General features: G+C 42.4%; 1 protein-coding gene across 2 annotated transcripts; it reads left to right on the top strand.

The window, feature by feature from the left end:
* Positions 1–2,975: 2,975 nt before the first annotated feature.
* LOC115200534 (up-regulator of cell proliferation) lies at positions 2,976–11,171 on the top strand. Of its 2 annotated transcripts, none has more exons than XM_029763665.1 (4): positions 2,976–3,198; positions 4,713–4,796; positions 4,899–4,934; positions 6,741–11,171. In XM_029763665.1, the coding sequence occupies exons 2-4, from the start codon at positions 4,769–4,771 to the stop codon at positions 10,079–10,081; spliced, it is 3,405 nt and encodes a 1,134-aa protein (XP_029619525.1). In that variant the 5' UTR covers positions 2,976–3,198; positions 4,713–4,768; the 3' UTR covers positions 10,082–11,171. The 2 variants fall into 2 exon arrangements, with proteins under 2 accessions (XP_029619525.1, XP_029619524.1); XM_029763664.1 differs by having other exon boundaries at positions 4,684–4,796.
* Positions 11,172–12,470: the final 1,299 nt, after the last annotated feature.

Raw genomic sequence — 12,470 nt, 5'->3', positions numbered from 1 at the left:
AGACTGCGGAGGCCTTGTTTACACATGTCTTCCGGCACTATGGGGTGCCTGAGGATATAGTGTCTGATCGGGGTCCCCAGTTCATGTCTAGGGTCTGGAAGGCGTTCATGGAATGTCTGGGGGTCTCGATCAGCCTTATTTCAGGGTTTCACCCCGGGAGTAATGGGCAGGTGAAGAGAGTGAACCAGGATGTGGGTAGGTTTCTGCGGTCCTATTGCCAGGACGGGCCGGGGGAGTGGGCGGCATTCGTGCCCTGGGCTGAGATGACACAGAACTCGTTCCGCCACTCCTCCACTAACCTCTCTCCCTTCCAGTGCGTACTGGGGTATCAGCCGGTTCTGGCGCCTTGGCATCAGAGTCAGACCGAGGCTCCTGCGGTGGACGACTGGTTCAGGCGCGTGGAGGAGACATGGGAAGCCGTCCGTGTCCACCTTCAGCAGGCCGTGACGCGCCAAAAGAAGAACGCAGATCGCCACCGCAGTGAGACCCCAATGTTCGCACCGGGGGACCGGGTCTGGCTCTCGACCCGAAACCTGCCCCTCCGCCTGCCCTGCCGAAAGTTGGGTCCGCGGTTTGTGGGGCCATTTAAAGTCCTGTGGAGAGTGAATGAGGTTTGTTATAGGTTACAGCTTCCACCTGATTACCGTATTAACCCATCATTCCATGTGTCTCTCCTCGGGCCGGTGGTGGCTGGTCCACTCCAGGAGTCTGAGGTGTGGGAGGTTCCTCCGCCCCTCTGGACATCGGGGGGGGGGGCGGCGTACTCCGTTCGCTCCATCCTGGATTCCAGGCGTCGGGCGAGGGGCCTTCAGTATCTCGTGGAGTGGGAGGGGTACGGTCCGGAAGAGAGGTGCTGGGTTCCGGTGGAGGATGTGTTGGATCCTTCCATGCTGCAGGAGTTCCACCGTCTTCGTCCGGATTGCCCTGCGCCTCGCCCTTCGGGTCGTCCCCGAGGCCGGTGTCGACTCGCTGCTGGAGCCGCGCATCAAGGGGGGGGGGGGTACTGTCACGACTTCTGCCGAAGTCGATGCCCCTCCTTGTTCGGGTGGTGCTCGGTGATCGACGTCACCAGTCCTCTAGCCATCATTGATCCATTTTTCATTTTCCATTGGTTTTGTCTTGTCTTCCTACACACCTGGTTCCAATCTCATTAATTACATGCTGTGTATTTAACCCTCTGTTTCCCCTCATGTCCTTGTTGGAGGTTGTTTGTAGTTATGTGTTCGTGTATTTTGTATAGGTGTGCGACGGGTATGTTTACCCATGTTTATTTTATGTACGTTGGTTTCTTGGAGTTTGTTTTATATAAATTAAACTACTCCAGTTACACCAAGTTGGTTTCTCCTGCACCTGACTTCCCTGCCACCTACACACACGACAATGACACTATCAGGTGGAGAGTTGAGGAGTGATAGAATGTGGCCAGGTTGGGAATTTAGCCATGACACCGGCTTGAACACCCCTACTCTTACAATAAGTGCCATGGGATTTTGAATGACCACAGAGTCAGGACACCCATTTTAATGTCCCATCCGAAAGACGACACCCTACGCAGAGCCTATGTCCCCATATATACTCAAGGTTTGAAATGATTATGTATTAGCCAAGTATTATATATTTTTGGGCTTCTTGCGTCAATTTGCAGTAAAAAAATTTTTTTTTATTATGTTCCAGCCCCCTGAACATCCACTCAAGAAAAAAATTGCCCCGTGGCTGATCCCTGGCCTAGACAATCCTATCCGCCAATCATGGCTGTGAATGAAAATATATTTAAATTCGTATCAACACGCCCACACAATAGAACAATAGAGTATTTCAATGGAAAAAAAGAGGCTCAGGGAAATAAATGATAAAAAAATATACACTGAGTATACCAAATATTAGAAACACCTGACTTATATTGAGTTGCCGTGGAAATAAGGTTGAGAAGAAACCCTACCTACTGTAAAATATGGTGGTGAATCTTCGATGTTATGGGGCTATTTTGCTTCCACTGGTCCTGGGGTCTTTGTGGTCAACGCCATCATGAACTTTACACAGTAACGTTACCAGGACATTTAAGCCAAAAAAACTGGTTGCCTCTGTCAGGAGGCTGAAACTGGCCGCAACTGAATCTTCCAGCAAGACAATAACCCGAGGCACACATCAAAATCCACAAAATAATATATATTTGGAGCACAAAAATCAACATTTTTACAGTCTCTGGACTTCAACCCCATTGAAAATCTGTGACTTTAATTGAAGAGGACAGTCCATAAGCGCAGATGAAGGATATCAAAGATCTGGAAAGATTCTGTATGCAGGAATGGTCTAAGATCCCTCCCAATGTGTTCTCCAATCTGATAAAACATTTTAGAGAAAGGCTCTGCAACGCTGCTGTGTTTTTCACGCTCAACAGTTTCCCATGTTTATCAAGAATGGTCCACCACCCAAAGAACATCCAGCCAGCTTAAACACAACTGTGGGAAGCATTGGAGTCAACATGGGCCAGCATCCCTGTGGAACGCTTTCGGCAGCTTCTATAGTCCATGTCCTGATGAATTGAGGCTGTTCTGAGGGTAAAAGGGGGATGAAACTCAACATGAGGAAGGTGTTCCTAATGTTTGGTATAGTCAGTGTATGCATAACAGGCCTACACTTAATAAAAAGGTTTCAAAAGGGTTCTTCAGCTGTCCCCATAGGAGAGCCCTTTTTGGTTCCATGTAGAACCCTCTGTAGAAAGTGTTCTACATGGTACCCAAAAGGGTTCTACCTGCAACCAAAAAGGGTTTTTCAACGGGGACAGCCCAAGAACCCTTTAAGGTTCTAGAAAGCACCTTTTTTTCTAAGAGTGTATGGGCAGGATGTGGTTAAGACATTTTGGGGGGTATAAACCTAGCCTAAGGATAAGAAGTCACATGGTTTGCATTAAACAAAATGTGGGCAGGATGTGTTAAAGAAAAAAAAAAATATTTAAAGGTAGAGTTGGCAATGCAAGATGTAAACAGCAACATCAGGCCGATTTCTGTAACAGTTAAGAGCGTTGAAGGCCGAGGCTAAACTTCTCAGCTGTTTAGGTCTACAGCCTATAGCTCCCACGTGGTAGCAGCGTGTACCACCCTGCGCACAGTCCCGCGCAGATACTCCGTGGTCCTGCTTTACGCTCATCTGAATATCTGCGATGCTGCTCGTGGCAACATCATATCGCTGAGTCTCAGTGTAAGTTATACATCATTTTAATATGCTTCTCGGTGTTACTCTGTTTAACGTTGAACATTATCCCCTATCAGGATAGAGGATAGAGATTTTACCTTTGTGAACATCTGTGGGTGAATTGTTAATCTTTCTGCCGAATTAGAAGGCCCATCACAGTCTTTGATGTGATATTATTGCACATCGGACCTGGGAGGAAAATAGTGGTATTTTGCAGTTTATTCTATTATTTTTTTTACATAGTTGAGGTAGTTTCATGTGAAGGATAAACTAAAGGCAATTTTCCCTTTGATATTCAAATACAGGGAAAAAATATAGATTTTAACATATTTTGAATACTTCTCAGAAAAACAAAAACGTTTTTTTTTATATATGCAAATTGACACCCCTTTATATATAATAACACCTTGTAAAAAAATAATTAATAATAGGTTAGTAAATAGTTTATTCATCATTTATTAATCATTACTCCCACATTTGTAGATGTTAGTAAGCTAGTTATTCACACATTTCTAAACAACTTTTAAAGCTGAGATCCGCGCTAGTGGTAAACAGAGCCATGGCTGCCCCACCACGGTCACTATTGTTTTTGTTGTTGAGCTCAGGAATGTTCTTTAAAATGTATTTATCAGTACATAGTATTGTGCTCATCTATCGTGCGTACAATGACGCCCGCGGCGGGGGATGTTAATTGTTTTCAGTAACTTCTCTGTTGTTGTAATATTGCACTTTAAGCACTTTTTGATTGCAAATAGTTTTGAATGTCTATGATATCATATAGTGCTTGAAGAAATATTGCTCGTAACAGGCTGTCTATCATCCGTGCTAAATCAAACATTGATGTGGTGATACACATTTGATCATACATGTTTATTCTGTGTATTTGTATGTCATAATGAACAACAAATCTTCAATAAATTGATTTGACGTTGCCATTTTACAAGTACATGTATTTAAGTATACTGTACATTCAGATGTTAGTCATATATTTAGTGAATATGGCCGAAATCTATCATTACCTAAAAAATGTTAACATTGACTGCATTTACACTCGTCCCCCTAGTAACTCTGCCTCACAATGTCAGATCCTCACAGGGTAAAGTGCTTATTATTCAGAAGTGTCCTTCTGAATAGTTAGAGGGGACTTACATTGTCTGAGAAATGTATTTTCATGTTGTCAAAATCTTTGACTATCCTATTTGGGTGCTTGTACATTTTACCCCTTAAATATGACATTAGGCCTACAGTTTTCACATCTCTGGCCTAGAAAGTCAAATTCCTATGAGGTAAAGTTCTCCTGGTTCAGTAGCGTCTCTTCCAGTTTCTTCAGAGGGATGATGGGGAATATGCTTTGACTGCATTATGCAAAATGTAAAGTAAATATGAATATGTTTATTCCACAGTCTAACTATGTATGACATGTTTGAATGTAGATTGTGTTTTTAACCTTTTATTCTAGTTTCTGTGGCTTGAAGCATGACTACATCATAGGGAGAACATTTTTGTTTTTGCTTCCTTAGAGGGAAGTCAGTGACACCGTAGAGAGAAGAGAGAAGGAGATGGATGCCCATTGACCATGGCTTCCCATCCAGAGGGGGAAAAAAGTAAGTTCATCCTACAACTACTTGAAGTGTATAATAACAATAACGCAGGTTCCATAGATTTTTCATTGTAATGCTCATTAAATTATTATTATTTGTTGACAGTGAATCACTGCCCAGAGGCTTCCAAACTCAACCCAGGTAAAAGTGACTGTCAGACATCACTTGATTGATGTAATCTTCATCCCTGACAACTCTGAACCTGTACGGAAGTTTCTCAAGTCTTTTGTCAGGCTAATGCAATGCTGTATGGTGCAATGATGTATAAACATATGCTCCCGAGTGGCGCAGTGGTCTAAGGCACTGCATATCAGTGTTAGTAGGCATCACTACAGTCCCTGGTTCGATTCCAGGCTGTATCACAACCGTCCGGGATTGGGAGTCCCATAGGGAGGCGCACAATTGGCTCAGCGTCGTTAGGGTTTTGGCCAGGGTAGGCCGTCATTGTAAATAAGAATTTGTTCTTAACTGACTTGCCTAGTTAAATAAAGGTTAAATTTAAAAAAAGTATAAATTAAAAAACATTAAAACGATTCTAGCTAGCTAGGCAAATGCACCCAAATGCTGCTACACAAGCAGAGCCTACAATGGATGGGAAATCAACCTAATCCACACATACGTACTTGTCAGTTAATAGTACACTCTTATTTAATATCAGTCAAATATTAAATGAATGGTGGCCAATATGTAATGATAGAGAGATGTTATGAAGCTGTGTTTTTGTGCTGTAATGCATGAAGCAGGCTGCTATTTACGTGGACTATATATCCTTACCACATTTATTACACATCTATACTGCCCTACCAGGCAAAAAAAGGCAGTAACTAACTCATTTTCGACCAAATGAGCAATGTCATTTTTTTGCTACATTAAATACATGCTTAATCATGTGGACAAGTATCCTGCCTCTACTGTATTGTGTTTTGGAGAAAACGGGGGTCATGTTAGCAGTAACTGTGAAACCAAGGTAAATAAAAGCCATATTTATCAGTTCCACGCTATGAGCAGTTACTGCCTTTTTGCTTGGTAGCAAATCTATAGCGCATTCATGTCATGCTATGCAAGCGCTTATTTAGGTATCTTAAACACTGTAAATGCATTATTGCAATGACAGCGCAGTGTCATCAACGACAGCGCAGTGTCATCAACGACAGCGCAGTGTCATCAACGACAGCGCAGTGTCATCAACGACATCGCAGTGTCATCAACGACAGCGTAGTGTCATCAACGACAGCGTAGTGTCATCAACGACATCGTAGTGTCATCAACGACATCGTAGTGTCATCAACGACATCGTAGTGTCATCAACGACAGCGTAGTGTCATCAATGACAGCGTAGTGTCATCATTATGGCTGTTCTCAAAAGTGTGCTTCTACCATACCAGTGTTAGTGAATATGCCAAAAGGCAAAACCACATATTGAAAATTGTGCTGATATATATCCTGTACCAACCCCATTTCCCCCACCTGCTGGTATAGGCCCGTGACTTACCTTCTGCTTCTGAAAAAGCACACTTTTGAGAACAGCCATAATGACGACACCGCTGTCATTGCAATGATGCATCGATTTAGATACTTAAATAAGCGCTTGCATAGCATGACATGAATGCGCTATAGATATGCTATGGATGTATTTCATTAACCTGTAATAATGCGGCTGGGACCTGTTATAACACATTCATGAGACGCTTATAGATGTGTATTAAATGCATAATGGATATGTAGTTAAAGTAAATCACTACTGAATATACAGTACTTGGCAAAAACAAATGTAGATATTAATATCTATATCTTCTGTATCTTCTATATCTTCCAAAAATGTTTTAAACAATGGAGGAGGAGTACAAATATGGTGGAGCAGGGCTTCAAAACAGCACCCTCTGTCAGTGATCTAGTGTTTATATACATCAATGACAACTTCACTGAGTTTCACTGTTCTTATTTTAGGTCCTCTGAAGACGTTACTCCACAAACTTGGTCTGGAAAAACAATATCCTAATAAACTGACTCTTAGATCTTTGCTTGAGATCAACAAGGACAGTATATCTGATGACGCTGTTGACTCACTCAAAGCAGTACCATGGTACTTTCTGAAGAAGCTATTGATTGTCAATGCAAAATGTAGGAGTTGCACATGTTTACCTGAGAATGAAAGTAGCATTGATCTTGATAGTGATCAGAATACAGAGGATAATGAGGTAAATCTTCTAGATCTCATCACTGCACTCTTCCTCTGTGCTGACAGTTTCCTGCAGCAGGAAATGGCCCTCAAGATGTCCATGTGTCAGTTTGCTGTGCCACTCCTGCTACCCCAGGGCACTGGCAGTCAGAGCACCCTCATGTTGTGGGCCTTGAGGGGTATCCTTAAAGAGTGGCGTCCACATGCTCTATCAGAGTCAAAAGGGTTTGAGGAAGGTAATATTGTGCTTTTGCAAATGCCTTTAATCTCCTTTGTCAGGCTTCAAGCCTGTAGCATGTCAAAATCGCGGCTTTTGAATCATGTCCTCAGCAATGACCAACAGAATCACAACATCTTCGCTCACAAAGACATGGATGGAGGGGCAGCTCCAAGGACGATCTCAGGTGGCTTGGTAGAGGCTTGCTGGTATCTTCCATGTGGAAACAGAAATGGGGATAACTTTCCGGAACCACTAACCGTTGCTAATTTAAGAGGAGATATTTGTGCTTCACAAGCACAATTTATTTTTTTAACCCAAGTGTCAACAGCCATCTTCGTCTTCCTAGACAGTGTTGATGAAGATGAACGGAAGTTGTTGCTCTCTCTTGGGCACATGGGATCCAAGCTGTTCCTTGTGGTTAATTCCAAAGGAGAGGTGAGCCGTAATGTCAGGACATCAGTAAAGGAGATAATGGATGCATTCAAACTAAAGTCAAACAGATTACTGATGCAGAGACCAAATGTCAACCGTGCAAGATTCTCACGTCAGATCACCAAAGCCATGAAAGATATTTTGAAGGAATCTACTTTAAAAATAAGCATAGAAAGTATGTCAAACGAAGCTATCGAGCTGGGGCCATTTGTTGATGAATGTAAGACTGAGGCCTCAAAATCAGCAGCTGAAGAGATTCTGAAAGGCATTGGAGACCAGAGCATAGTGGATTACAAGAGGAACCAGCTGCCATTGCAAGGTGAACACTGGAAACAATTAGCTAAGATAGAGAAAGAGGAGTGCAGGTTAAAATACTCAGGGGAAAACAGACTGGAAGAGTACAGAGCCAAACTCCAGGAGGATAAACTGAAGATTAGAAGAGAGCAGAACAAGTACAAGACTACCACAGCTATGGCAAGCTTTCTAGGATTCCTGGCGACAACCGATAAACAGGAAAAGGCCCTATTTCTGAAATGGTTACAGCTCAAGCTGGATATGCGGTCACGGAAAGACTTGTCCTCTCTGCGCAACAGATTCAAAGAACAGTCTTTGGAGAAGCAAGATAATAAATGTTTGGAAGAGCTAGATCAATGTATTTTGGAATCGTCTCTGGGAATCGAACATTTCATGAGAGAGATGGGACAAATCTATGAGGCATCCAGGCTTGGAAATCCTCAAGCATCAGCAGAACATTGCCCTCTACCTGCCCTGGCAGCTGAGCTGCTGTTGGATGGGTATCCATTTGAGCTTTTAGATGGAGATGCCTCCAACATCCCAGAGAAGTGGGTGACTGATGTCCTGATGGAGCTTCACGGAAAGGTAGGAGAGAAAAGTAAGCTGCTTGTAGTAACTGTATTGGGGGTACAGAGTACAGGGAAATCAACACTGCTCAACACCATGTTTGGTGTGCAATTCCCCGTCAGCAGTGGCAGATGCACAAGGGGAGCATTCATGCTTTTCCTCAGGGTTGGAGAGGACATGAGGAAAGACCTGCGTTGTGACTTCATCCTTCTAATCGACACGGAGGGCCTCAAGTCACCATCTCTAGCACAGCTGGATGAAAGCTGTGAACACGACAATGAGTTGGCAACTCTGGTGATCGGTCTTAGTGATATCACAATCATCAACATTGCCATGGAGAACTCAACAGAGATGAATGACGTTCTGCAGATAGCTGTTCATGCCTTCTTAAGGATGAAAGAAGTTGGGAAAATGCCAGTTTGTCATTTTGTGCACCAAAATGTGGCAGGAGTGTCTGCACACAACAAGAATGTGACGGACAGAAAATATATTCTGGACCGACTCAATGAGATGACACAGATTGCAGCTGAGATGGAGAAGCGGCCCTCTGTGAATAGATTCACTGATGTATTGGATTATGATGCAGACAAAAACAACTGGTATATTCCTGGGCTGTGGCACGGCACACCACCAATGGCACCTGTCAATACAGGTTACAGTGAAGCTGTTTCGGACCTCAAGAAGAACCTTATAGAAGTTCTTAAAACATGCAGATATGAGGAACCTTCACAGATCCCAGAATTCATTGAATGGATGAAGAGTTTGTGGAAAGCTGTGAAATATGAGAACTTCATTTTCAGCTTCAGAAATACTCTTGTTGCTCAAGCGTATGACAACCTCTGGAAAGAAATGACTGCATGGGAGTGGGAAAGCCGAAAGAAAATCTATACATGGCAGAAAAAGGCAGACCTACAAATATCAAACCTTGAGGTAAACAGCTTTGAAAACCAGGCAGAAATCCAAGACTTGCAGAAATTGGCAGAATCTTTCAAATCTAAGGCATTGAAAATGGTGGCAACTCTGGAGGAAGAGATGACCGAGAAACTGGATGCATACTACAAAAGGAAAGACAGAAATGTATCCCTGATTGAAAAGAACAAAATAGATTTCTTTCATCATATCCGGGATGTTCACAGAGATATCTTAAACACAGAGAATAATAAACTTGACATGGCCTTAAAGCTTAAGATCAGCACAATCGAGGCCGATGATATTCATAGAAAACAGAAAGTCAGGATTGAACAGAAGGTATTGCAGCTCCTTCAAAACTCCAATGACAGCAAAACCCCACTCTCAGATGAGCAGCTGGAAGATGAGTTTGGGAAGATGTGGAGCCGAGAAGTAGTGAAGATTTCAGGGTTGGAAGAGCAGGACATTCCTTCTTATGTTTTCAAGCAGTTGAGAGGAGATTTTTCTAATCGCAATGTGAATGAGGAGTTTCAAAATGTAGAGACTCTGACAGACTACGGCATAGAGCTTTTCAAGGCCAGAGACAGACACATTTGTACTATGACAAAATTCAAACTGAAAATGATGATGTTTGGAAAAAAAAAAAGCGAAAGAAAGTTTGCAGAGATTTTCAGAGAGCGTTATTGACACCTGCAGAAGGTTAATCCTAGATGCCACTAAATCCCAAACAGATTACCATGACTCTCTTACAAAGCAAGTTCTTGAGAAGATAAACGAATCTCTGAAAGAAAACTACAAGGACCTAAAAACAAATACAAAGTTTGAGGTTGACCTGAAACTGCACATATGTGGTATTGCCTCAAGGGAATTCCTTCAAATGCACAGGAATTTCCTTCTTCGTAAAGATCCTCAAAAGCGTCTGGAGGAGTCCAGGAATCAGTACTTGTCTGCTTTCATAGACTTATACAGAGAGAGAGACCATTGCCGACGCAAAGCACAGGATTTCGCTCAGCACTGTCTCCGACCAGCGATCTTACAATACATCAATGATTTCCTTGGGACTGACATTGTAGATGAAGTGGTGAAAATCAGCCACGCAGCAGAGTACAGCTCGCGGTCATCCTTCCAGTGCTCTATCCTCAAGGAGCTGCTGGAAAAAGATGACTTCCAGGCCTTTGTCAAATACTTTCAGACGTACGAGATCTATGTTAAAGATTTGATATGCCAGCACATTAAAGAATGCTTTTCAGCTGAGATGTCGTTTGACATGTTGAAAAGCAAGAGGCTGAAGGAGATCTATCAAAAAATAAAGGAGGCCATTGAAAAAGCTAGCCAACCTCTGCCCAATGACACTAAAAGTGTCACAGAGTTTATGAAAAACCTGTGCAAACATCTTGACAAAGACATCTCCATATCCATGGATGCTGTTGAGGTGGTCCTCTTTCAGATAAGTACTACCTGCCATCCTTTCACCACGAGTCTCCATGAGTCACTAAGTGACTTGAAGCAGCAAATGCAAGATGAATTCTTGAAATCCATTGACATCATTGAATCCCTTTACACCCTTCCCATCAAACCTCAGGACGAGCTCTTCATGCGTGTGTCGGGTTGTGCGAAGCAGTGCCCCTTTTGCAAAATGCCATGTGATGCTGGAGGTAAAGAACACAGACAGCATCACGCAAATGCACATCGACCACAAGCACTGGGCACCTACAGAAGTGTTCAGACTCAAGAACTGGTTGAAACACTTTGCACAACTGATGTAAACAGTGAAAAATCATTCATAAATGGAGACACTGACTGGGAGCCTCATCCTTACAAAGACTATCGTACCCAGAATGGAACATCCAACCTGACTCAACTGATGAGGCTTCTGACTACTGGAAATATGTCCTGGTGACATACAACGACAGGCTGGCTGAGAAGCACAATGCCAAGCCAGCTGTGATTCCAGAAGCATGGAAGAGTATCACAAAAGCGCAAGCGTTGGAAGGTTTGAAGGTAGCTTTTAGTATAAAAGTCTAGGTAGTAGCAGAATTTGCCATCTGAGTGCCAGTATGGGCGACAATTTCAATTATGAAAATCAATGTTCAGAATGTTATTTTTTTATGTTTCCTTTATTTAACTAGGCAAGTCAGTTAAGAACATATTCTTATTTTCAATGAGTGCCTAGGAACAGTGGGTTAACTGCCTTTTTTAGAATGACAGATTTTTACCTTGTCAGCTCAGGGATTCGATCTTGCAACCTTTACGGTTACTAGTCCAACGCTCTAACCACTAGGCTACCTGCTGTGTGAGTTAAAATCAGGTTGTAAGATTTATTCCCTGAACGCTCAGTAGATGTATAATCCGTGTTCCAGGTACATACGGTATCGCCCATCTTTAGACAGATTAGCCTCCCGCTAGAATGACTGTCCCATGTACCTGCCTTATCCTCAATGACAGGAAGCTCAACTCCTGTAAAATAATCCCTTTTTTTAACTTTGTATCATGCATATCTGTCTCACTGTCCTAGGTAATATCACTGTTCTAGGCAACATTACTGTAAAATAACCTTCCAGATTAAAAATGATTACGCTCTGTAATAGTCTAATCTGTCTCACTGTCCTACGCAACATTACTGTAAAATAACCCTCCAGATTAAAAATTATTACACTCTGTACTAGTCTTATCTGTCTCACCGTCCCAGATAATGTCATGTTAAAAATAATTAGAATCATGTTTAACCTACTTTGAATAGGTTAGAGATATAATTTTGGGGAGCAAGATGAGACAGATTTTTTCATATTAATTTCTTGTTCATTTGGTCTCTTGCTGTTATGGCCAGTCTCCCACTCTCTCCCACTCTCTCCCATTAATTGTTTGATGTTTGGGTTTGTTTTGCTGTTGCTTTTGTTTGTCTTTATTGTAAAGCGACTTTGGGTTTCAGAAACGCGCTATATAAATACTATGTATAATTATTATTAGATGATGATGACACGTAGAATCTCTACAATCTTCACAAACGGGAAGAGATGACATGACTGAAGATGGAATTGATAAAGTGCCACTACCAAGTTCCCCCTGAACATGTCGT

Source organism: Salmo trutta, chromosome 9 (genome assembly GCF_901001165.1).
Source record: "Salmo trutta chromosome 9, fSalTru1.1, whole genome shotgun sequence".
In the NCBI taxonomy this organism is placed as follows: domain Eukaryota; kingdom Metazoa; phylum Chordata; class Actinopteri; order Salmoniformes; family Salmonidae; genus Salmo; species Salmo trutta.
The sequence above is the reverse complement of the archived record's forward strand: the minus strand, read 5'-3'. Positions and strand labels throughout refer to the sequence as shown.

What these genes read in the sequence shown, in the direction of transcription:
- LOC115200534 (XM_029763665.1), top strand. Translation starts at nt 4,769, where the DNA reads ATGGCTTCCCATCCAGAGGGGGAAAAAA. An exon ending in CCATCCAGAGGGGGAAAAAA is followed by an intron (nt 4,797 to 4,898) that starts GTAAGTTCATCC and finishes ATTTGTTGACAG; the next exon opens with TGAATCACTGCCCAGAGGCT. An exon ending in GGCTTCCAAACTCAACCCAG is followed by an intron (nt 4,935 to 6,740) that starts GTAAAAGTGACT and finishes TTCTTATTTTAG; the next exon opens with GTCCTCTGAAGACGTTACTC.